The 23219-nt window shown below is 42.1% G+C and overlaps 1 protein-coding gene across 1 annotated transcript in view; it reads left to right on the top strand.

Moving 5' to 3' along the window:
* The first annotated feature begins 5597 nt into the window (after window positions 1–5597).
* The window catches only part of ADTRP (androgen dependent TFPI regulating protein), a 50882-nt gene continuing 33260 nt past the window's right edge, over window positions 5598–23219 (top strand). Inside the window, exons 1-3 of the mRNA XM_025206221.1 lie at window positions 5598–5750; window positions 17212–17346; window positions 18736–18837. Of these exons, the coding sequence (XP_025062006.1) occupies window positions 5598–5750; window positions 17212–17346; window positions 18736–18837 (390 nt within the window). The remainder of the gene's footprint in view (window positions 5751–17211; window positions 17347–18735; window positions 18838–23219) is intronic.

Raw genomic sequence — 23219 nt, 5'->3', positions numbered from 1 at the left:
CATATTTAGCTCAAAATATTGTTTATTTTTAAAGAACATAGTACAACATATTTAACATTTAATATTTAATGTGGAGCAGAAAAAAAAGGCACGCGTCAATATGCTAATGACAATTGAGTTGAAAAAAAGGCAAGTGTCAATATAATAATGACAACTGAACTGAATTAACTGTATCCAAAATGGAGTGGTACCAGTTTGTTATCTGAGAAGCCAAGTAATCCCAATCAATGGAAGCCCCAAAAAGGTTCAAATGAAAAATGACCTGCCTATAATTTTCTTCGGGTGGTATTCAGTGGTTTTGGAAGGTTTAGAGTAGATAGACCAGCCATTCTCAAGTTATAAGCAAACATACATATATAAAGACATACACTTCATTTGCTATATATGTTTTCTAGATACAGGAGATCTATCTATCTATCTAGAGAGATTATAGATATAGATATAGATCTCTATGTATCTATATAAAACATCTAAGCACTACCAAAGGAAAGAAAGTTCTGGATGAAGATAAACAAGCAACAATATCACCAAATATTGTGGATAACTTCAAGTTTGCTACCAAGAAAAATAGTAGTTATCTGTTTGGAAAGTAAGCATTATATTAAGTTTAACAAGAAGCTTAAAATCAGGTCCTCTCTTCCTCTCCACCCCAATTAAGCAGCAAGAATATAGATGCGACTTCAAAACATTTGAAACAGAAGGCTCAGCAACATATCAGTGAATTTTCTTTGTCCTTTTATGACTGATTCGTGAAATAAAAAACTATAAGAAATGCCATATGTTTTTGGCAGTTATTTTCCTTGCTAACATGGTAAAACACATAATTAAGAAAGTTCAGAATCCTTCAGTGCTGACCATGGTTTATATTTGGTGCAACACAGCACATCTAGAGAAAAAACAAGGACAAGGAACCCAAGAAACCCAATTCCAGCATCAGCTATCTCACAAATATGGCTGATTATATGAGCTGTTGTGAAGCACTGTGTTATTAAAGCCCAAAATGTTTTGGCTAGACACTGAATCTAGATGTAAAGAAGCAGTCAGTTACTCCGTGTGTTTTCTTTTTCTCTGTAAAGTAAAACTGACCAAATTAATCCTCACATGAATTGTCTCTCCCCCCAGCCCATGCTTTAAATTTTTTCCCCAACAGTTTTGACATTTTTTTTGTAAATTAGGATGACTTCAATATTAAGGTACATGTCATAGCAAGAGAATAACTAAAGGTTAAAGTAAAGGCATAACTTAATCTGGAAGTTCAAAATAGTGAGTGAATTGTACCCATTCACTGATAAGAACTTGCACTTGGAAAGAAGCAGGTAAAGTTGCATGAGCATCTAATGACCTCCAGGTTGAGTTGATGATTAGATATTTGAAAAGGGGATGACACATACACACAAAGTTGCTTTTATTTGAGTATACACGTCAGCTCTAGCTAGGGTGTTATCACATCTTTGAAAGCTAAAAGGGATTTGCCATGTTCCACATTTGAAGGAGAGACAGTGAAGCAGTGCTTGAGGAAGTGGTAATGATATAGGTCAATAGACAGGTCTCTTCCTTCTGAGTATGCATTGCACCAGTACTGCAAACCAAAAGGAAGGATCAACGTAGGGATGTCAAAGATATGGCCTGTGGGCCACATTCGGCCAACGGTGCTGCCCATGGGTCTCAGAGTTGACCTACACAACACATGCGGTGTATGCCGCACATAGTGCCTACTCTGGGTGATCCAGGATGTGCACTGCACATGGTACCCACTCTGGCCAGTTTAAAATGCAGGTTAATTCAGCTTATGGGGCCAGTTTGTGGGTCTCATCCAGGCTGTGGGTCTGGCCCCACATCATTCATCTGGCTGATGGGGTCAGATCAGTCCGACACCCCATCAGTTAGGCTGCTATCTAGGCCTATTGGTGGCCGTTGTTTAATTCCCTGTTCAGTACTCAGCTACTGATGTGGCCTTGGGCAAGCCATTTAGGAATTGAGGCACAATGCAACTATCTGTAAAATGGAGATAACACTGCTTCCTTAACCCACATGGATGCTGGGAAGATGACTATATTAAAAAGTGCAAAGCATTTAGCTACTACAGCAATGTGGGCCCTAAGTACCATAGACACATAAAACGTGTGATCCTGCCCTCCTTGATCCTGCCCTCACTCACTCCATTTGTACAATGGAGCCACTCTTGATCAATATCATTATAAACAAGAGCAGAATTGGTACTGGTCCTGAACCCACCTTTGGGAAATCCTGGATCCACCCCTGGTTATAGTTGCTGGTTGTGGAACCCCTCGCTAGTGACTCCAGCCTGGATCCCTGCCTCCTGGTCTCACCCCTCTTAGCATCTTGTTCTATCCAGGATGACTGTCTATGTCCTGGTCCCTTGCAGATCACAGCATCCTGACCCCTCTGCTTCTGATTCCCACAATTACATGGGCCCTTTGCTTTCCTTATCTTATCTGTTCCTGGTCCTTTGGGTTGTGACCCTCTAGGGTCAAGCCCTGACCCCCTATGTCCTGGTCACAGCCTTGACAGCCATCAACTCTTACAACTTCATAAGAAGTCCCAGGATACTTGGTGTTCCAGCTCCTGGAGACATGTGGTTATCAGCAAATTTCAGGTTTATTTAAACATTAATTTACCAAGTTAATAAGTCAGTTAAGTTTCTGGCCAAAACTAGTAAAGTTTCTAGACTAGTAGAAAACAGGATACCATAAGAGAAGATAAAACAAGAACAAAGCACTCACGGTTAAGTCTCACTGGCAATTTGGGTTTTTTTTGTTATGTTTAACTTCATGTGCAGACTCAATCTCCTTCATCTCTAAAAATGTTTATCCCAATTTCTATCACTCTGAAACTTGCGTAGTCAATTGCACCAGAACAAAGCATGTATGAAACAGCACTCTTCCTATTTGGCTATGTCTACGCTGCAAGCGTACCATGCCAGGTTTGAGCTTCCGCACCCAACGGTAGTGGCAGAAGACTCTACAAAAGACGTCTAGATTGGCTCATCTTTTTTCTTTGTTATTTGCCTTCATCTAAACTTCATCTTTTCACTAGACAAAAAAAATGTATATTTTGCTTTTTGCACATAGTAAAACAAACAGATGGTCTCAGTCTATGGGACAGGTGTCCACATCACAAAATTGTCACCATATTTGACACCCTTGTTGGAAGTCTTAGCCATACAAGCCAAGATCCTCTCACAGAGAAGAAAAAAAATATACTGTTCAAATTTGCACGTATTTACATGTATTTGCATAAATCCAAGCAGCAGAAGCATATGCTATTCCATTTTAAAGTTAAGTTGTAACAAATTCCTGTGTGGAAAAATGCATTTTATGGCACATGGAGTGTTTGGTCCTATATTACAGCCATCCCATAAATAAATCAATAATAAATGTCTTTCCATGCCATATTTTAATTCTTATTCTTGTGCTCTTTCACAGTGACAAGTTTGAAAAAGACGCAATAGAGGGAGGAGTTTCTAATAGTTTTGCCCTGAGAGCCAAAAAAAAAGTCAGGCAAAGGGAAACACAGAAAGGCAGGCAAATAAAACATTATCAATTGGGCTTCTAAAGAGTACTGCAAGTAACAAAGAGCATCCAAAAACAACAAGTTTTAGTCTTTTTTCCTGCAAAAGAGTCCTGTCCTCTGACATCAGGGCACCCTAAGAAAGCCTCTTAGAAAATGTTAGTAGAATGTAATGTGAAGCATGGCTTTTTCTGAGAGAGAGAAATAGCTGATCTGAATTGATTGCAAGACTGTCTGGGGACTCTGGATATGGATAGTCTAAATTAGGAGAGAAGTCAGGGCAACAGATGACTTGGAAGCATTTTGGTGCCAGGCTATTTCTTAAAGAGAAAAATTGCTCTCTGATTTCATATGAAGTCATCTATGCTGAGCCTTCAGGCCCACATCAGAATGAATAGCAGATTGTAGAAGGATCCCTAGAGACCAACAGACAAAGCTAAAAAGGAGTGTTCACTTAGTAGAGCCTGCTCAGTAGAGAATCTACCCTATTCCAAAGGGACCGCCTCTACAAATCAGAAGATATTCGATCTCTGTTGAGCTTGCCAATGGTGGTGGTAGCTAGGATGCATGTTAGCAGAAGGTCACCACCCCAATGCCTTGCCTGTAGTACAAGCATTCAGATAGGTAATTACAGGTGACCGGGCCAAAGAAAGAGTGACCAAACCATAGATTCATAGATTGTTAGGTGCTGGAAGGGACCTTGCAGATCATCGGGTCCAACACCCCAGCTTTAGGCAGGAAGACAACTAGGGTCAAGTGACCCCAGCAAGGTGACTGTCCAGTCTCCTCTTGAAAAAAAAAAAGTATGTTAAAAAAAAAATGTACAAGGAACTTGCTAAAAGTCTTAAACCTTTGCACTACAAAAGCTAAATTAGCAGGCTGAGTATCTGTTGGGCAAGCAAATACTTGTAGGACAAGCAACTGATTTTTAACTTACCTTTGTGCACATTCTCTCTCTCTCAAACACACGCACAATTTACTTGAATCCAAGATGAGGTTCCCCTTCAGCTAAACATGGGGGGGAGCCTTGACTTGAATTTAAGCACTGGCATACACACACACAGATTCACTTAAAGGCTCTGTATGTTTTTTCTAGTAGCAGTTACAGTTGCTCAGAAATAGCGGGAGGGTGAAAGAAAAGCAATTTTCATGAGAATTTTTTTCCAACAAAATTTTAATTGGATATTTTAATCCACTCCCCCATTTTCTGTGTCATCTTTTCCTTCCCTCTTCACCTCAGTGTTTCCAATGCTGTAATGTCAGACAACAAGAGTCATTATCTGAAGGTGAACGTGATTAAATAAAGCAGCATCTAACAAGAATCTCAATTAAGACATTGCTCATGTTATGTTACCTACAGCCTTTGCCCCTTCCCATCACAAACATTTTAAATGGCTTGAACTTTGTCAGGCCTGTTGTGACCATCTAGCTATAGTTTCAAGTAATGTGAACTGACTAAACTTCGTTAACGAACACTTTTTTCTACTGAATTGTCAGGGCCTAGGGTTCTTTGCTTTGAAAAAATACTGTAACATTCACATACCAATTCATCAGTTTTCATCCCACTTGTAGCATACTAACAAATCTGTTTCTCTCCCCCTTAAAATCCATTATGATCCCATTCTTCTTTGTGCAAAGATCTCCAAAACAGGTTTATAGTCATGGCAAAAGCAATATGTAGGAGGAAGACAATCTTTTTTTGCACTTTTACAAAGAGTTCAAACAAGGCACGACGTTCAGCTGTATAAAGTCTATAACAGCTTCCTCACTGTTTGCAAACCCACCAAAAATTTACGTAACTGCAACTAATCTTCAATAATCTTGAGCAAGACATTTAAGAAAGGGAATAAGCCTATTTCCTGCTCTCCCCCTAGCTTATAAAGAGACACACAAAAAAAAAAGAAACAGAAGCAAAGGCCACCCAGTGTTGCAATAGTCGCTTCATGGGAATAAAGTGCACTAACTTTCCTCTGGTTGCAACTCTACTTCATTCCTATGCATGGCTACTGAGCAGCAAAAGAAAAACTGTTTTTAGGGTCTGAATCTCACTTGTTCTCAGCTGAACCATGAAAACATCTACTCTTGCTGTGTACCACTGCTTTGCTTTGCTTTGGTATATGTTTTTAAGCTATTCAATCTTGCTCATCAAAGCAGAAGACCGGCCATCTGAAGTGTTCCTTTATGGTGCGCAATGGAAATATTTGACAGTTCTCAATCTGGTAAGCACGTAGTGTACAGTGGTACCAATATGTCTATTTGTCTGTCTGCCATCTGTGCCTAAAGACATATACAGTTGGTGTATTTGCTGCTGTTATACTGCTTTCTTTAATGGTTTATATCCCAAAGGAACCTAATAGGTATCCATGTTCGTGCTATAAGATTATTTGCAAGCTTATGCATAAAGATTATGCGATCAATTGCAACATTTCTAAGCTTTATGTACTGTTGGAATTGCCTCATCATTGAGACAGAGAGAGAAGTTAGTTGTAAGAAAGCTAAAACAAAGTGTATATATTAAGGATGTAGAATTTTGGTGCATGCTATCCAGGGGGATGGGATGGTTACCGATTAAACCCAAGAAATCCCCAAATATGCCCAATTTCAGCAGCATACTAGCAGAACTTCTTATAGTCCTTCACCATATGTGAATAGAATATTATCAAAAAGGGGAGTGGTAGTAAAAGTCCACCTGCTCTAGTCTTCAAGCTCATCGGACTACTGAGGTGACAGCCCTGCGTTTTCTCTAGCCAAAGGCACATAGAAGAGCAATGTGTTTGGCATCATGTCTGGTTGCCTTTGACTCCCCAGCCCAAATGAGCAGGTACCCATTTACAACTAGGTCAGATTGTATCTACTACAAAATAAAGAAACATTATGCAAAATCCAGTGAGAAAACTAGGTTTCAGAGCATGTACTTAATTAAAATATAGTTTAGGAATTAAAAAAAAAAATCTAGGGATACGCACCATATCATTGCATGTTTTTTAAGTTCTACCAGTTGTTTTCTAGGTTTCCTAGAATTCCACTGTGAAATACTGACAATAATATACTTCAGTATCGCACAGTAATACTAACATTGCACACCTTACTACTCAAAATGAAACATAGAAGACTTGCTGTTTAGAGAACAATGCTAGTTCTCAGTACGAGGAGTTAGGCTGTGAGAGGTCTCCAGGAGAAGATGAGGAGACTTATGAAGGGGATTCAAACAGAGCTATTGGTTTGGTAGCACAGTCATTGCCAGCATGCTGGCTCGCTTTAAGGAAAGCAGGAAATGCATCCTCAGTCCTTTCATCATGCCAGTGTTGCAGTAAACGCCATACAGAATTTGCATAGCAGTGGTCCTGGTCCTGCCTATGCTATGCCTTTCTTTAAGCAGTTGGGCCACTGTACGATACTGCATAATGGAGTTCTGTGGCACGTTGTGAAAACAGTCCTTAAACTGCAGGCCCTTCAGGGCAAGGATTGCCTCTTCTATGCCTGTACAACATTGAATTCAGTGGGCCCTGGCCCTAACTGGAATCTTTGGGGACTACCATAATAGAAATAAGTACTGCTACCAGTACCTTAAAGAAGATTAAAGTTGGACCCACCCCATGCTCTTGTAAAATTCCATCCAAGTTCGATTAGAGCCACACAGTCATGCCATGGGATGAGCCTCCCATACTTGCAGAGTGTGGGGCAGAATTTGGGAGAGCTCCGGGATATGCATTGTACGCATCTGGCTGTTTTTATGTATTTTATTCAAAAACAGTTAATGAAAGCAAACTCGACAGAGCTTGGAAACAACTGACAACACCATAAATTGCCAAGGACCAAATTCTGTACCATTTTAAAACAAAAAAGGCTTAAGAGAGAGTGGGAATTATAGTCTCTGAAGGTCAAAAAATAAAGTTCAAAGATTGCCCAAGCCCAAGCTCAATCAAAGAATTTTTCATTGGAAAACACTAATTTGATGGAAACACATTGCAGGAGAATGTTTGGATTCCTTTGGACTGTTCAGCAGAAACCAGGCTAATTATCTAGCCAGCTTGCCTACCTCTCTGTTTTCCAGCAGCTATCTGGCTCATTGACTGTTCAGCTGACTGGCCTAGAATTATTTAAAGTTCCCTTTTTGTGTTTCTAAAAGCTATAGTTTTTTGAAAATCCAGTCTATGGGAAATTTCATATTTTCAATGTCCTTTGCCAATTCAGAATTAAGGATTTTAAGATGTGAATTTTTCACATGACAGAAATTCCAGTTCACTTGCAGCTCTATCTGGAAGTATGCATTTGTTCTCCTTTTAGCAAGTACTCCACTTTTATTCTTCCTGTGTGACCCGCACAAGAAGCACTCCCACTCTCATGTTAGCTCTTATCCACCTAGTTCCTGTTATTTGCAGCCAGAACCTCCTCAAGGAGGTAGAGTTGAATGGGAGAAAAGTAAAAGCCACAAGCATGCTTAGGATCACAGGTTTTCATTGATCAATTACTGAATGCATAGATCAAATAGATCAAGCATATTTTGTATACAAATCTGTAAATTCTGCTAAATACCTTGTCACAAGGACACAAAAAAGGAAGGAAAGGATTTCTGTGCAGTACAAAAATATACAGAGGCCAGAATCAGTTAATAAAAAGTAGGGCTGAATGGACCTCCCAAGGTGATCTACTTCAACCCCCTGCTCGAAACAGGACCAGCCCTAAGTAAACCATAGGCTCCATCTAACCTGAAAGTTTCCAAGAAGAGAGATTCCATTTATTGCACATAATATTAGGTAAAAGTTGGTTTCCATATAAAGGTAGGTTATTCCATTAACATCATTGAACATCTGAAAATACATTTGCATCCCTCCCATTTGTTTAGTACACTTTAACATTTTATTATTGAAATTACTTTGACCATCCTAAATATTCCAAATTCTATTTGTCTAAAGTCAATCCAATACATATTGCACATTTTTCAAAATGTTGTGGTTTGAATATATACAAATGTACAAAAATTTTGATCATTCCACTTAACAGTCTGAGACATTAGATTTATACCTTAAAGAAAAAGTTGTCTTTTTTATGATTCTCAATCTGGGAAGTAAGTATATTCAGTTGGCCAAATGCTGCCTTTGAAAATGAACTGTAGGCAGAGATAAATAGAAATAAATACTTCCAGTCAAAAGATGCAATTTGTCTTTGCCACTGATGCTTTATTTTTCATCTGGTCTATCTGGCCAAACGAGTTAAAAAATACAAAACTGGTCTTCCCTGCTGGTTTATAAGCATATCTAAAACACTTATTATGGCATTAAATATGGCTATAGAAAGCAGTAGGGTTTGTCTAGAAGACTTAGTCAATGGTTCCTCCTTCTCCCAGGGCTAATCATTAGGTTTCAGAATATGTCCAGTCTTAATTCCATTCTTGAAAGAATACTTTGTGGGATCCTTTAGATCTACAATTAGTGGATTGATATTCTATGAGCAGTTGTGGTATATTCAATGAGCAGCTGTAGTACATTTGCAAGTACCAGGACAGTGCTGCTCAGGGAAGTCATAGGGACATTTGAAATTATATAACATTTTCTATTATATATACATTTACCTTTAGTAGGGGTGAGTGACAGCTGCAACTTTGGGCATGTTGACCAATTTATGAATGTCCCAGTTTCTGAAGGCTCGCATCTGGAATTGCAAGTCAAGGTACATGTGTGATTGCTTTAGAAGCAGCAGGGAAGACTCAGTAATTAGCCTAGGTACATTCCATTTTCCAGTTTAAAGTAGGGTTTATATACCATTTTACCCCAGAAAATATGAGGAGATTGTACCCAATGGAAACTCCTTTTGCCAGGTCTTTGGATAGCCATGCCCCAGAGGTGCTTCTCTTTTGCAGTCCCCAGGGTATCTGTGGTAGCAGGATGCCACTCCTGTACTCTACCCAAGGGGTGAAATTCAACCCAGTATGCCAATAAAGTTCTGCTTAACCCTTCAAAATAAAGTTAAACTGATTTAAGTAAGGGTGGACCTTGTGAGGGCCTTTTATGCAAAGGCAAGAATCATCCAAGATGAGCAACACTACTAGAATTCTCAATGTGGTAGCTGTTGACTTTCTAAAACCTACAACGGCTCTCCCAACTTGTAAACAGAGCATACGCATTTATTCCTAGCATAACTCTATTTCTCTTAAGCCACTTCCAATACAAAATGTTATTTCAATGATGTCATTAAGGACCTTAACTGGTCATTTCTTCATTTCTGACTTAAAAGAAAAATAAATGTGTAGCTACAGCAGGCGGGCCAAGTTCAATTTTAAAGAACATGAATACAAAGACAATTAATTCAATAGAGGTACTCTGGCTTCACACCAAGTACTAAATTAAATATAAGGGTCAAGAGCCAAGGGCAAAGTTTTGTATGTCTCAAATATGGGATCCTTAGATGAAGTTCATGGAGGGGTGGGGGGGACAGGAGACGACTAGACAGACATATGGATATGCTTATGTACACACGCACATACTCTTTCCATATGGAAGATATTATTGTTATCTCCTGTGAATGACAGGGAAAATTACTAGACTGAGAATTTGGATGTTTTGGGACCATCTGCTTCTTTTCCATCCAAATGTTTGTTTTAATTGATTTTGAAAAAGGTTGGGGGGGGGAACACAAAGTATATCCCTGTCTCATGATTAATGCAGAGCTCATCATAGAAGAGATAATAATAGTCTCATCCTCTGGGAACTATGGCCCTCTCACATGGGGAACGCCTATAAGATGCTTTATTAGTGATTAGTCATCATGCATCACCAGTCTTCCACCAGCCTCATCCGACCATTTCACATTCTTTTTAAAGTAAAGAGAAAATACTTGATTGCTTGCTGTAGCTGACTGTGTAGACTGTAACTACCATAGGCTAAAAGGGCAAAAGCTCTTGTTCAATGCTCACTCTTTTTTAGAGCCTTGACAAATGGCCCCAAACCAGCAAGCAAATGCTTAACTGAGCATGGGGAACAAGCAGGAGGAACTCACACCCCTGCTTGCAAACAAAGACTTCAACCTGGTTGGGTTAACAGAAGTCTGGTGGGACCCTACCCACAATTGGGCAGTAGGCATTGAGGACCATAGGCTGTACAGATGAGATAGAGTGGGGAAAAATGTGGGGGGCGGGCATTGCTCTCTTTGCTAGGGAGCAATACACATCTTCAATAATTAAGATGGGATTGGAAAAGGGGCAAATTGAGGTACTATGGGTCAGAAAACAAGGGGATCGGGGTGAAAGGGACTTGGTAATGGGGGCCTATTACAGACTGCCAGGAAGATGAGCTAAATCTGGAATTCTCAAAGCAGCTCTCAGAGGCAGTACACTCAAGGGACATGGTTGTCATAGGTGACCTAAACTACCCTGACATCTGCTCTGAGGAGCAATCAGCTAGATCTGCCCATTCATGTAGGTTCCTAATCAGCATACAGGACTTTCATCTAATACAGGAGGTATACGGTCTCACTAGGGGAAATGCCTTACTGGACTTAGTGCTTGCTACAGTGGATGACCTGGTGGGTGATCTGCAGATACAGGGTGACCTAGGGAAAAGTGACCACCAACTGTTAGAATTAACTATCTGGCAAAAGGTTGGAAAAAGATAAGTAGTAGGGCAGAAGTGCTAGACTTCAGAAAGGCCAACTTCAATGAGCTCAGGAAATTAGTAAGCAAGGCACTAAAGGGCAAAAGCATTGGTGAGATGGGAGTCCAGAAAGGGTAGGCATTCCTCAAGGGAATGATCCTTCAGGCACAAAAAGGGATCATCCCAGTGCACATAAAGGGAGGCAAAAGAGCCAAGAAACCCACTTGGCTGAACAGGGAAATCCAGGAGAGCCTAGGGGGCAAAAGGGAGGCATACATAGATTCCTAGATCGTTAGGGGCTGGACGGGACCTAGTAGATTATCGGGTCCAGGTCCCCTGCACTAGGCAGGAAAAGACAACTGGGGTCAAGTGACCCCAGCGAGGTGACTGTCCAGTCTCCTTTTGAAGATTTCCAGGATAGGTGAGTGTACCACCACTGGACGGGGTTTATTCCTCAGTCTGGACACCCTGACTTTGAAGGAGTTTTTCCTGGAATTAAGCCTGAAATGGCCTTCCAGGAGTTTGTATCCATTGCCCCTGGTCTTCCCCAGGCTTGCCCTGGTGAACAGCTGTTCACCAAGTTCTTGATGTATTCCCCTGATGTAGCGGTAAGTCGCTACAAAGTCCCCTCTCAGCCTTCTCTTCTGTAGACTGAAGAGGCCCAAGTCCCTCGGCCTCTCCTCGTATGGCTTGTCCTGCAAGTCCCTGATCATACGGGCGACTTCTCTGAACCCTCTCAAGTTTTGCCATGTCCTTGTTGAAGTGTGGTGTCCAGAACTGGATGCAGTACGCCAGCTGCGGTCTTACCAGTGCAGAGTACAGTGAGAGTATCACTTCCTTAGTTTTGCATGAGATGTAACAATTAATGCATGTCAGTGTGTTGTTTGCCCTGCTAGCCACAGCATTGCACTGCCAGCTCATGTTCACGCGATGGTCGATCACTACTTCTAGGTCCCTTTCGACCATGGTGCAAGTCAAATTGTTGCCACTGAGCCTGTAGGTATGTTGGGGATTGTTTGCCTCCAGATGGAGCACCTTACACTTCTGAGTGTTGAACTTCATCTGGCTCTGATCTGCCCAACTCTCCAGCCTGTTCAGGTCTGCCTGTATCTGCAACCCATCTTCTGGCATGACCACACTCCACCATAACTTGGTGTCATCTGCAAACTTGGCCAGTGAGCTTTTCATGCCCACATCCAAATCATTGATAAAGATGTTGAAAGGCACCGGTCCAAGCACGGACCACTGACAGACACCACTGGCCACTTCTTACCAGGACGATACATATCCATTCATGAGAACTCTCTGGGTCCTACCATGTGGCCAGTTTTCAACCCACCGAACTGTTGGGCAGTTAAGCCCACAGTCTTCCAATTTTTCCATAAGGATATTGTGCAATACTAGATCAAAAGCCTTTTGGAGATCTAGGTATATAATGTCGACTGTCTCTCCCGTGTCCAGGTGGCGAGAGACCTGTTTGTAGAAGGAGATGAGATTGGTAAAACAAGACCTACCCATGACAAAGCCATGCTGGCTGGTGTTCAGAATCTTACCCTCAATGAGCGTATCGCACATAGATTCTTTAATGAGTTTTTCCAGGATTTGCCCTGGGATGGAGGTTAGGCTGATTGGCCTACAGTTGCCTGGATCCTCCCTCTTCCCCTTCTTGAGGATGGGCACAATGTTGGCCCTCTTCCAATCTCAGGGATCTCCCCTGTGTGCCACGATTTCTGAAAGAGCTTTGCCAGGGGTCCCACAATGACTCCAGCCAGCTCCTTCAGTACTCTTGGATGGAGTCCATCTGGTCCTGCTGACTTAGAAATGTCTAGCTTTTTTAGTTGGTTTTGCACCAGCTCAGCATCTACAGTGGGAAGGCTGTTAGTCCCAGCATGCCCCCTATAAACCTTATCTTGCTTGTTTTTCCCTTTGGTCTGGTGAAATACTGAAGCAAAGTGGGCATTCAGGAGTTCAGTTTTTTCCTGAGAGTCCATTACCAGCTGTCCCGAAGTGTTAAGCAGGGGCCCCACGCTGCCATTTGTTTTCCTTCTGCTCCCTACATACCTAAAGATGGGTATACCTAAACCTTCTTATTGTCCTTGACTCCCTTGGCTAACTTAAACTCAGTCACCGCCTTCAACCATTGACCATGTATGTGATCGATTATCGCATACAGACTGTGGAAGCAGGGGGTAGCCACCAAGGAGGAGAATACCTGCTTGGCTCACACTTGTAGGGAATCAGTTAGAAAGGCCAAAGCAGAAATGGAACTTAGGCTGGCAAAAAAATTAAAGACAACAAAAAATCCTTTAGGTACATAGGGAGCAAAAAGAAGGCACATGGTAACATAGGACCCCTACAGTACAGACTAGGGCAACTGGAAACAGATAGGAGGGACAAAGCCAAGCTCCTAAATGAGTTCTTCACATCTGTGTTCCTGAACACAGATAAAGATGTATCTCCCAAAGGAGCTATAGACAGGCACAAGAGGGACTCCAGCCCACCAACAGTTAGCGCTGACCTAGTGAAGGGGCATTTGGAGGGGCTGGATGTGTTTAAGTCAGCAGGCCCGGATGATCTTCATCCAAGGATGCTGAAGGAATTGGCCAGTGTCATAGCAGAACCACTGGCGTGATTGTTTGAGCGCTCATGGTTCTCAGGACGGGTCCCAGAGGACTGGAAAAAGGCCAGTGTGGTCCCTATTTTCAAGAAGGGGAGAAAGGATGATCTGGGTAACTATAGGCTGGTTAACCTCACCTCTATCCTTGGGAAAACCTTTGAAAAAATTATTAAGGAACACATTTGTGGGAGTCCAGCAGGAAAAGTAATGCTGAAGGGCAACCAGCAAGGATTCATAGCAGGTAGATCCTGCCTGACTAACCTTGTTTCTTTTTATGACTGGGTCACAAAATGCTTAGATGCACAAGTTGAAGTAGATGTCATCTACTTGGATTTTAAAAAGGCCTTTGATACAGTGTTGCATCCCATTCTTACAAATAAATTAAGCAGTTGTGAAGTAGATTATTACACGGTTAGGTGGGTAGAGAATTGTCTTATGGGATGCACACAGAGGGTGGTAATGGACGGGTCATTTTTGACCTGGAAAAATGTGGGCAGTGGAGTTCCCCAAGGTTCGGTCCTTGGGCCAGTGCTGTTCAATATCTTAATCAGTGACTAGGATGAGGGCGTGAAAAGCACTCTGTCCAAATTTTCAGATGACACCAAATTACGGGGCAAAGTAAACATACTAGAGGGCAGGGAGTGGATTCAGGTGGATTTGGAAAGTGGGCAGAAACAGAATAGGATGTAGTTTAACAAAGATAAGTGCAAAGTGCTGCATCTAGGGAGAAAGAATCACCAACACACCTACAGACCGGGAGGTGACTTTCTAAGCAGCAAAGCAGCAGAGAGGGATCCTGGACCATAGGTGACTCAAAGATAAACATGAGTCAACAATCTGATGAAGTGATCAATAGAGCTAACCGCACTCTATCATGCATTAACAGGTGCATCACAAACAGGTCTAAGGAGGTGATACTTCCCTTATATGCGGCATTGATAAGACCGCAGCAGGAGTACTGCATTCAGTTCTGCGCGCTGCACTTCAACAGGGATGTGGATAACCTTGAGAGGGTCCAGAGGAGGGCTACTTGTATGGTTAAGGGCCTGCAGGTAAGATCCTACATGGAGAGATTGAGGGACCTGAGTCTCTTCAGCCTCTGCAAAACAAGGCTGAGAGGGGATCTTGTGGCCGTCTACAGATTCATTGGGGGTGGGGAGGGGAGCAAGGAATAGGAGATACTCTGTTTAGCAGGGTGCCCCTTGGGATTATTTGGAACAACAGCCATAAACTGACAGGAGCAGATTTAAATTAGATATTAGGAAAAATTTCTTTACGGTGAGGGTTGTCAAAATATGGAATGGGCTTCCAAGGGAAGTGGTGCTCTCCCCTACCTTAGAGATCTTTAAAAGGAGACTAGACAAGCACTTAGCTAGGGTCACCTGACCCAGCGCTCTTTCCTGTCCAGGGTGGGGGGTAGATCACTCAGATCCAGAGGTCCCTAAAAATCTATTAAATCTATTAACTATGGGCATGTGCATAATCCATTGAAATAAAGCCCAGGGTTAAGTGCTTCACTGGATTTACTTAAGTTAGGGTTTGTTAACCAGGGGTACATGTACCCCCGGGGGTACTTGGGATGGCCCTAGGGGGTACGCACAGGCAGGCAGGGACAAAGCACTGCCACCCACCACCCCATGCTGCTGCCTCCCAGGAGCAGGGCCTGGGGGCGGGGGAGGGAGGGTGCCAGGGAAGCGATGCCTTTCTGCAGGCCACACAGGTACCCCCCAGCCAGTCGGATGTGGGGTGGGGAGCTCACATGTGGCAGCCACCGCCGCCACCCACCACCCCATGCTGCCACCACTCTGCATCCAGCCGTGCCCACCCCCGCCCATGCTCCTCATCCAGCTGCCAGTGGTACACTTATTTATAAAATGTTGAAAACCCCTGACTTAAGTGCTTTATTGCTCTACTGCACCACCTTGCAGCACTGAATTTTGAGACACAGCTCCTTTCCCAACCCAAGTACTTGAAAAATCACTAATGTAAAAAGGGAACTGGGAAGTGGGGTTCATTGCCTCCTCCTGTTTTGTTTTGGGTTGTTTTTTTGTTTTTTTTTTGGGGGGGGGGGGGGGTTTGTTGGGGTTTTTTTGTGCCTTAATCTTCAGGCTAAGATAAAAGGCAACTACAAAAAGAGATGTTTTAATGATTTTTCAGGGACATAAGCCCCGTGGAATAAGACTGCGCAGTGACTGAGCTGATGTCCTATCCTCCTTTCTTTCTCAGTTTTTTTGATAATGTAGCATTTTCTAACACTAAAGTACTATCCTAATTCTGTCCCCTCCCAAACACCAGCCCCCAAGATTTCCTGGGAACAATCTGAAGTAACTAGTCTAACCTTAGCCATCTCTCACACACAACTCAAAATAAATAGCTATTTCAGACAGATCATGGCAAAAGAAGTCATTCTGAAAGTTATACAATATCTTTCCATTTCAACTGTGCCAGCCGGTTCACCATTTGCAAAACACTAAATTTCCCAGCATCACATGGGGACAAACTCAACTTAAAAACCTCCCATGGCTGGCATATTGGTACCTTAAGAGAGTTACATTCTGATTGAATAGTGAATACAAGCTAGAAGACCAAGGGCAGAAAGCTTCTGACAGGCTCAATCTGTATTCTCTGGCATATCCAAATTAGTATGGTGCACCAGGCAACACTAGCAGAGGTGACTGAATGATGAGAAAAGTTATTTTAGAAATGCAATTATTTGATGACCTGTGTAAGAGTATTCACAAATGCTGTTGTTTTTAATCAGCTATATGATTTGAGAACATTCTGCAAATAACTGATTAGATGAATTATGTATTCCAAAAAGAAAAAAAAAGTCATTAATTACATTATTTGCCACAAGCAATTCACCATTGAGTCCTCGCACAAAGAAGGGTTCTACCAAGTCAGCAAACACTTGCTCCTTCATCCTCTTGAATTCCACAGAAACAGGTTCAAAGCAGAACAGCTCTTTTTATAGTGGCCTCGCTGCCTTAACAGCCTTTTTATTCAGGGTGCTTTGAACTGGCTACAGCCCTGAGACGAATCCTAACAAGTGCCCTCACCCAGGATGTACCAGGTTGTCTAACCCCTGTGAGAAGCCTTACGGTGTGGCTATGCAGGAAACAAATCTGGCTATTTTCAATGTTGCCTCCTTCCATCACTCCACTGTGATGTTGAGGTTAATAATCAAGAGCCAAAAGGCCCATCTTCCAACGTGTACTTCTTCCACTCCCAGTCTGAATCCTATCACACTTTCCTCCACAGTCCATTAAATGAGACATTGTTAAAATTCTCCCCTGAACTACTTTATTTAATCAATTTCAGTTAGCAAGGAAGATTTAGCCAAAAGCTATTTCCCTCGTGCTGACTTGTAGTTCACCAACAAAACAGCTCCCTGAAGAGCAAGAATTGAGTTCATTGAAGAACATGCTAATTAAAACTGGATGAAGATTCCCTCATTACCTGTAATTAATTTAGGTTTTTCAGGCTATTTTCTATGGGGTCTCCTTCCTGGCTGATGTGCTGAAACTAATTAAGAAACTGCGAACTGTTAAGTACGTAATTTCCTGCAGAGACCTTCTCTTCAGTGTTGGGGCTTTCCCTGTGGCCACAGTAAGTAACTAATGTATATAATCATAATTGTGCGCGCACACACATGCACACGAACCAGATAAATGAATCCATTTAAATAGGAGCCATGCTAATGGTTGAATACTGACAATATTCAGACATGCCAGTCCACAAGTCCCTTCCACAACTTGGACAATGTCAAAACAGATCCACCACATTCAGAGTCAGGCACGGGCATTGTATTACTCTTATTTCCTACAGACCCCATGACATTTTCTACGGAAGCATTCTTTTCTAAAGGGCAGTGCAGGCCTTAAAAGCATGGGAAGGGCCTTAAAAGACATCAAGTCTTCACATTCCCTTCCCCAGTTGGCAAATTAACATCCAGTCAGTTATGTCTACCAAAAGATTCTGCATGTTATAGGCCGTATCATAATCAATGACATGCTCACAGGAGTAAGTACTACATAGCATGAGTGACGGGTGCAGAACCTGACCCTATCACAGCTGAGCTCAGAGACCATTCCTGTGACTCCGACACTGGAAAATTGCCGAGCTTCTCAGTTACTAGCCAGTCTCTTGAGTACTGGCACCTTACCACGCTGCTCTCACATCTTCCATACACCTTTCTGGGTTTATTGGCACAAAGGGGCTGCACACAAGTATACATGTAGGTTATAAATAAACACGTGCTCAAAATTGACAACCACTTCCCCAACCTTTTGTGCCCATGGTTCCACAATATGGACAGCTTCTATTCAAACCTAAACCCAAGCCAAGAAAGCACAAATGAGCTTTCAGGTATTATTAGCTGATATTGCAGTTTGTTTCCCCAGTAAATCCTCCTATTGTAAATCCTACCATATTGATGAGATGGGATGCCAAAGATGCAGCTTCCTTGTGTAGCAGCAGCTTAGGAATGAATCTTTTGGACTTTAAAGACAGAGCAAGATTTAAATAATCAACCCATCTTGCTCGTATCTGCTTTTACTTTGTATTGAGCAGAGTATGTTGCTTAGCTTAATAGCCTAGAGACTTGAGATCAGACAAAACTCCATGGGCAAAATATTATAGTTACGTATTCCTGAGAAATTCCAGTGTTAGCGAGTTATACCTTAAAGGAAAGGTTTCTTATATAGATGCCAAAGCAGACTATGTTCTGGCAAGTCCTGTTGCTTACAGTTTTGTAGGAGTTATGCCAGGGGTGGCCAGCCTAATCACATATGCCACAAATGGCATGGGCAGATCAGACAGAGGAAGGGGAGCGGAATGGCACTCACGGAGGGTACAGGGCTTAATTCGTGGCACACCTGCCAAAAAGGTTGGCCCCTACTAATCTATTCTGACAGTCTCACATTTTTTACATATGAGCTATTTTTCCATTTCTTCTGAAAAACAAGCAAAACAAAAAAAAGCGTTCTTTTGTTCCAGTTTGTGTTTGTATCCTTCTGGACGTTGTATATTTACAACAGAGAGCTGGTTTACCCCAAGAGCCTCGATGGGATCATACCAATGTGGTTAAATCATGCAGTGGTGAGTGCAAAACCTGACTATCGCATAGAACAGACAGACTTTGCAATGAATGTTCCACTGCTGCATTATTTGTCTTTCCAAAAGGGTTTCACAACTTTCTTTTTGTGTGCATGTGCATGTGTGTCGCTATTCAAAATCCACGTTGAGTTATATGGATGCATTAGCTAAACTTGGCTAAAGATGCCTGTTAGCCCAGAGGGAATGTCAGTGATTCATTACTTGTAAAACCTCTTAGGTCAATGAAAAGGTGTAAGCATAAAAACAAAAAACAAAAACAAACACACACACACACACTTTTCTCCATTGCTGCAATTCAAGACAGAAATTGTTCTGTAAACAAAATGTTATGAAATACAAAACGGTGGAGAATACAGCTGGTGCCTGGTAATTTTTAAAAGAGGTGAAAAAAACCAAAGAATATCTGACAGCTCAACAGCTAATAAGCTAATGTGTGCACGGCATTGAATAACTGAATTGAAATGACTGTTTACAGATTTCTATAAATATATTCCAGATTTCTCCTTCAATTGCCCTAGCTGTTTTCATGATGTGTTGAATAATCACATACTTCTCATCAGTCAAGTGTAAGGATGCTGACAGTAACATGGAAACCGTGGGTGGGTAGTTAGGTCATGGTAGCCTCCTGGGGCTGAGGAGGAAGGGGGAGGAAGGGGAGAGGTTCAATGCTAGATGGAAATCAGAGGAGCCAAAAAGTATGAAATAATCATACAGAAGTCTCAGCCTTGTTTCTCTAAAGACTTCAGTTTCTTAACATTTTTCCAGCTCAATATTTTGTAACACACTGCTGTGCTTTTGAAGCTACAGGGGGGGGAAAAAAATCACTGAATTTCTGACTGAGAACACTTGTTACGTTTTTTAAGCAGCTGCTTTATGCACATGTATCTTTACAGAAACACGTAAATCTGCAGGACACACATATAAACAACGTACACACTAGTGAGCTCCGTGTCGTAAACATGATAGATCCCAGTCAGTGTGTACTTCTGACCGTATCACCTGCTCTCCGACCACTAATCCATCCCAGGGGGGCTGTTTCTAACATTCCAAACCTCTGAGCAGATGCAAACAATCATCATTAAAAAAAAGTCAACCTCATCTACAGGGGAAAAAAAAAGGATTCCTTTTCTCCACAACATTGCATTGGTCTCAAGTTCAAGATTCTGGATCAGCAACAGGTCTGGTTTAATATTTACATCAGTGCTACAGGCTATTTTGCGGGGGGAATCCCAGTGCACTGCTGAAAATCTGCCAGTGGATCTCCCTTGTTTATGGCCTTGACAGAATGAGACACTAGTACAATAAACGGGGGAAAAAAAACTTTTGCAGAAATGTCTAAGATTTACTCATTAACATTTCTTCTGTCTTCTTGCCATAAACTAACTGTAATTTAAAAAAAAAGAAAAAAAGTAACTCTCGCCACTCCCACCCCCATAAACATTGCTGACTACTTTTAAAGTGGAAAATAGGATGGTTCCAAAATTTCTTAACCTTTTTCCTGGTGAAGAATGCTATGCATATGAAAGCTTCTCTGACTTTATCCCAACTATCCAGTCGGTCCAATAAAAGATAATCACCTGCAGAAATCATTGCTGCTCGCAAAACTTTTTCCAGAATTATTTTGAAATGAGACATGTTTCAATTGGCCCTTTCCTGCAAACAGTTGCTGGGTTTGCTGAATCAGCATTTTGCAAGGAAAGCATACTGTCAAACAACAACATTATGAACAGCCACTTCAGAAGATGCTCATATTTCAGGAAGCATTTTCCACTTACATCACTGTGACTGACCAACTTCTCAGCAACAGACTATAACGGTAGTCTGTATATATCAGATGCATTTCGTTTTGTAGTGTCCTGGGACATTTGTAAGACAAAGGTCATACCTTCAGCCCAGCGTGAATGGCCATGCTCAGCTTTTAGCATTGCATAAATGATTAATACTGCTATTACATCCTTCAGTGTGTGGGGTGAGTGGGTGGGGGAAGGTTTCCTTCCAGTAAATGTAGGATGTAAAATGTCTGCTACTGGTGAAATAAGAGCCAAAAGCAAAACAAAGCAGTGTCACTGAAGGAAAACATTTAATCATTCTACATGCTGTCAGCATGTATATAACATTTTTAGGCTTTAAATACTGACAAAAACATTTCTTTCTTCTGATCTGAGATACCCACTGTCATTGCTAGAGGAGTCAGGTGACAGCACTTTAAAGCCACATGCAGACATTCCTGGGACCCGATCTACAATCTCACACTTGCTTTAAGTAGCTTTATTGTAGACCAGGTCCCACTTCTGCACATGTTAACTAGTGCCAGGAGCCATTCTAGAAACACAATCCAAGCAAGTCAGGATGGGGGGAGAGGTGGGTGGGACTAGCAGCAGGGGCTAGTGGGTTGGGGTGGTTTGTCCTGGGGTGGAGGGGGGAGAGAGGAGTCAGAGGACTAAAGATGAGGGTAAGGTGGGAATAAGAAAAGTTCAGTCCCGGTGCTGGTCTCCAAAATGGTGCACACATGTTTGGTGGGCCACATGCAGATATTCCCAGGACCTGATCTACAATCATGCATCTTACCATAAGCCACTTAGTTATAGATTGTGTCTCTCTTGTGCACATGTTTGTTGGTGCTGGGAGCTGCACGGGGAATGCAGTGCAACTCAGTTATGATGGGGTGGGGTGGGGTGGGGTGGGGTGGGAGAGGCTAAGTCTGCAGAGAGGGGTATCTGTTCAGGAGTGGCAGGCCAGGGGCTTAAAAATAGCCTGGTCAGGGTGAGGGCAGGGGATAGGAAAAGTGGAGCCCTGGGGCTGGGGTGAGCAGATGGGCTTTCCCAGTCCCAGGGCTGCACTCAGAATCTGTACAAATGTTCGGTAGACTTGGCTAAACTGTGCCCGATCTAACTTATTGCACCTCTCAAGCAAACTAAGATAAGGCTGACCATTCCGCCCGCCCCCCTCCATCCCCCAATCTAACCTCCCCAAATGCATTTAGAGATTGCCGCTTAAATCGACCTAAGTATAAGGTCTGCACACGGCTGAACCTTACAGTCATGTAAGTATAACATCTGCACCTACCCTAAAAGTCAATTGCCAGGAAAAGATTTGCAGCGTTCCTCCCTATTTGAATAACATTATTCTTCACAGTTCTCGGGTTAGAGAAGTTTCATATCAACTGTAATGTGATAATATCTGACTGGCCATGGCAGAAAGCTGTTGGTTTTGTCCGCTGGTGGGGGTTATGGGCACGTTGGTGACATTTACAGTAGTCTTAATTATGTAAATTAGGGACCGTCTGGGTCTAACTGTACACAAGGAAGTCAAATTGTTAGCTAACTGAACAGTTTGTCTGGAAGAAACGCATACAAGATGCTTTGGGAATATGAAGTTTCTTGAGTTGGCAACTTAGCTTTAAATCGTCGCTGTGCCAATCAAGGTGCCCCCTGCCATTGCTTCTGGTTCCTCAGGGGGTTGTCATTTTGTGAAACCAGCAACAGAATGTCTGACTGAAGCCTTCGGCTGTTTTTCCTGTAAACTTAGTCTCTGGATGGGACTATTACCAAAGAAGAGGGGACAGTTATGATTTTCTTTTTTTCTTTTTTAGTAATCAGAACATGCAGACACCAAGACACTGTTTTGATACTCAAACAGCTCCTTTCAGCTAGACAGGCACTACAGGAATTATGCTTTTGCCAGGGATTTCAAAGCCTCACAAAGGAAATTTTAGTTGTAAGAATAAAAATTTGGATTTAGGATCCCTGATTAGCATTTAGAGGTAGGTAGTCTCAGACACCAGGATGCTTTCTACTCTTGGCTCTTCAGAGTTTTGTGGAAGTCATTTTGTGCCTCAACTTCCCCATCTGCTCAATGCAGATAATTATGTTTGCTTACCTCTACAAGAAGCTTACACATCTATGGATGTAGACCACTGCCTAAGTCATAATCCTAGTCAAAACTGCTTTAATGTTACTAAACCAGAGTTTTTGGGTGGACAAATAAATGTCATTTTGGCTAAACCTTCAACCTGAAATTGTTTATTTCTTCCTTGGTCATCTCCTTTCAAAGTATATCTTAACACTTTCCAAAAGGCCATTATCAGCTGCATAGAGTTTAGACTGGACCATAGATATGCATTATTTATTTAACTGGCAATTGAGCAGAACATTGCATTTCTAAGGGGCTGACAGCACTGACTGTTACACAAAACAAACAAGATAATGGTGGGTCATAAGTAGCGTGACCATATGCCCCAGTTTGGTAGGGACAGTCCTAGATTTTGTAAGATGGTCCCAGACAGTTGATGAAAACTGAAACAAAAGTCCTGGAATTGCAGGGGTGCAGGGCACAATCCGACGGGGAGGCAGAGTGGCATGGTG

The sequence above is a fragment of the Alligator sinensis genome, unplaced genomic scaffold (genome assembly GCF_000455745.1).
Source record: "Alligator sinensis unplaced genomic scaffold, ASM45574v1 scaffold253_1, whole genome shotgun sequence".
Classification (NCBI taxonomy): domain Eukaryota; kingdom Metazoa; phylum Chordata; order Crocodylia; family Alligatoridae; genus Alligator; species Alligator sinensis.
This window is presented reverse-complemented; position numbering and strand designations above follow the sequence as displayed.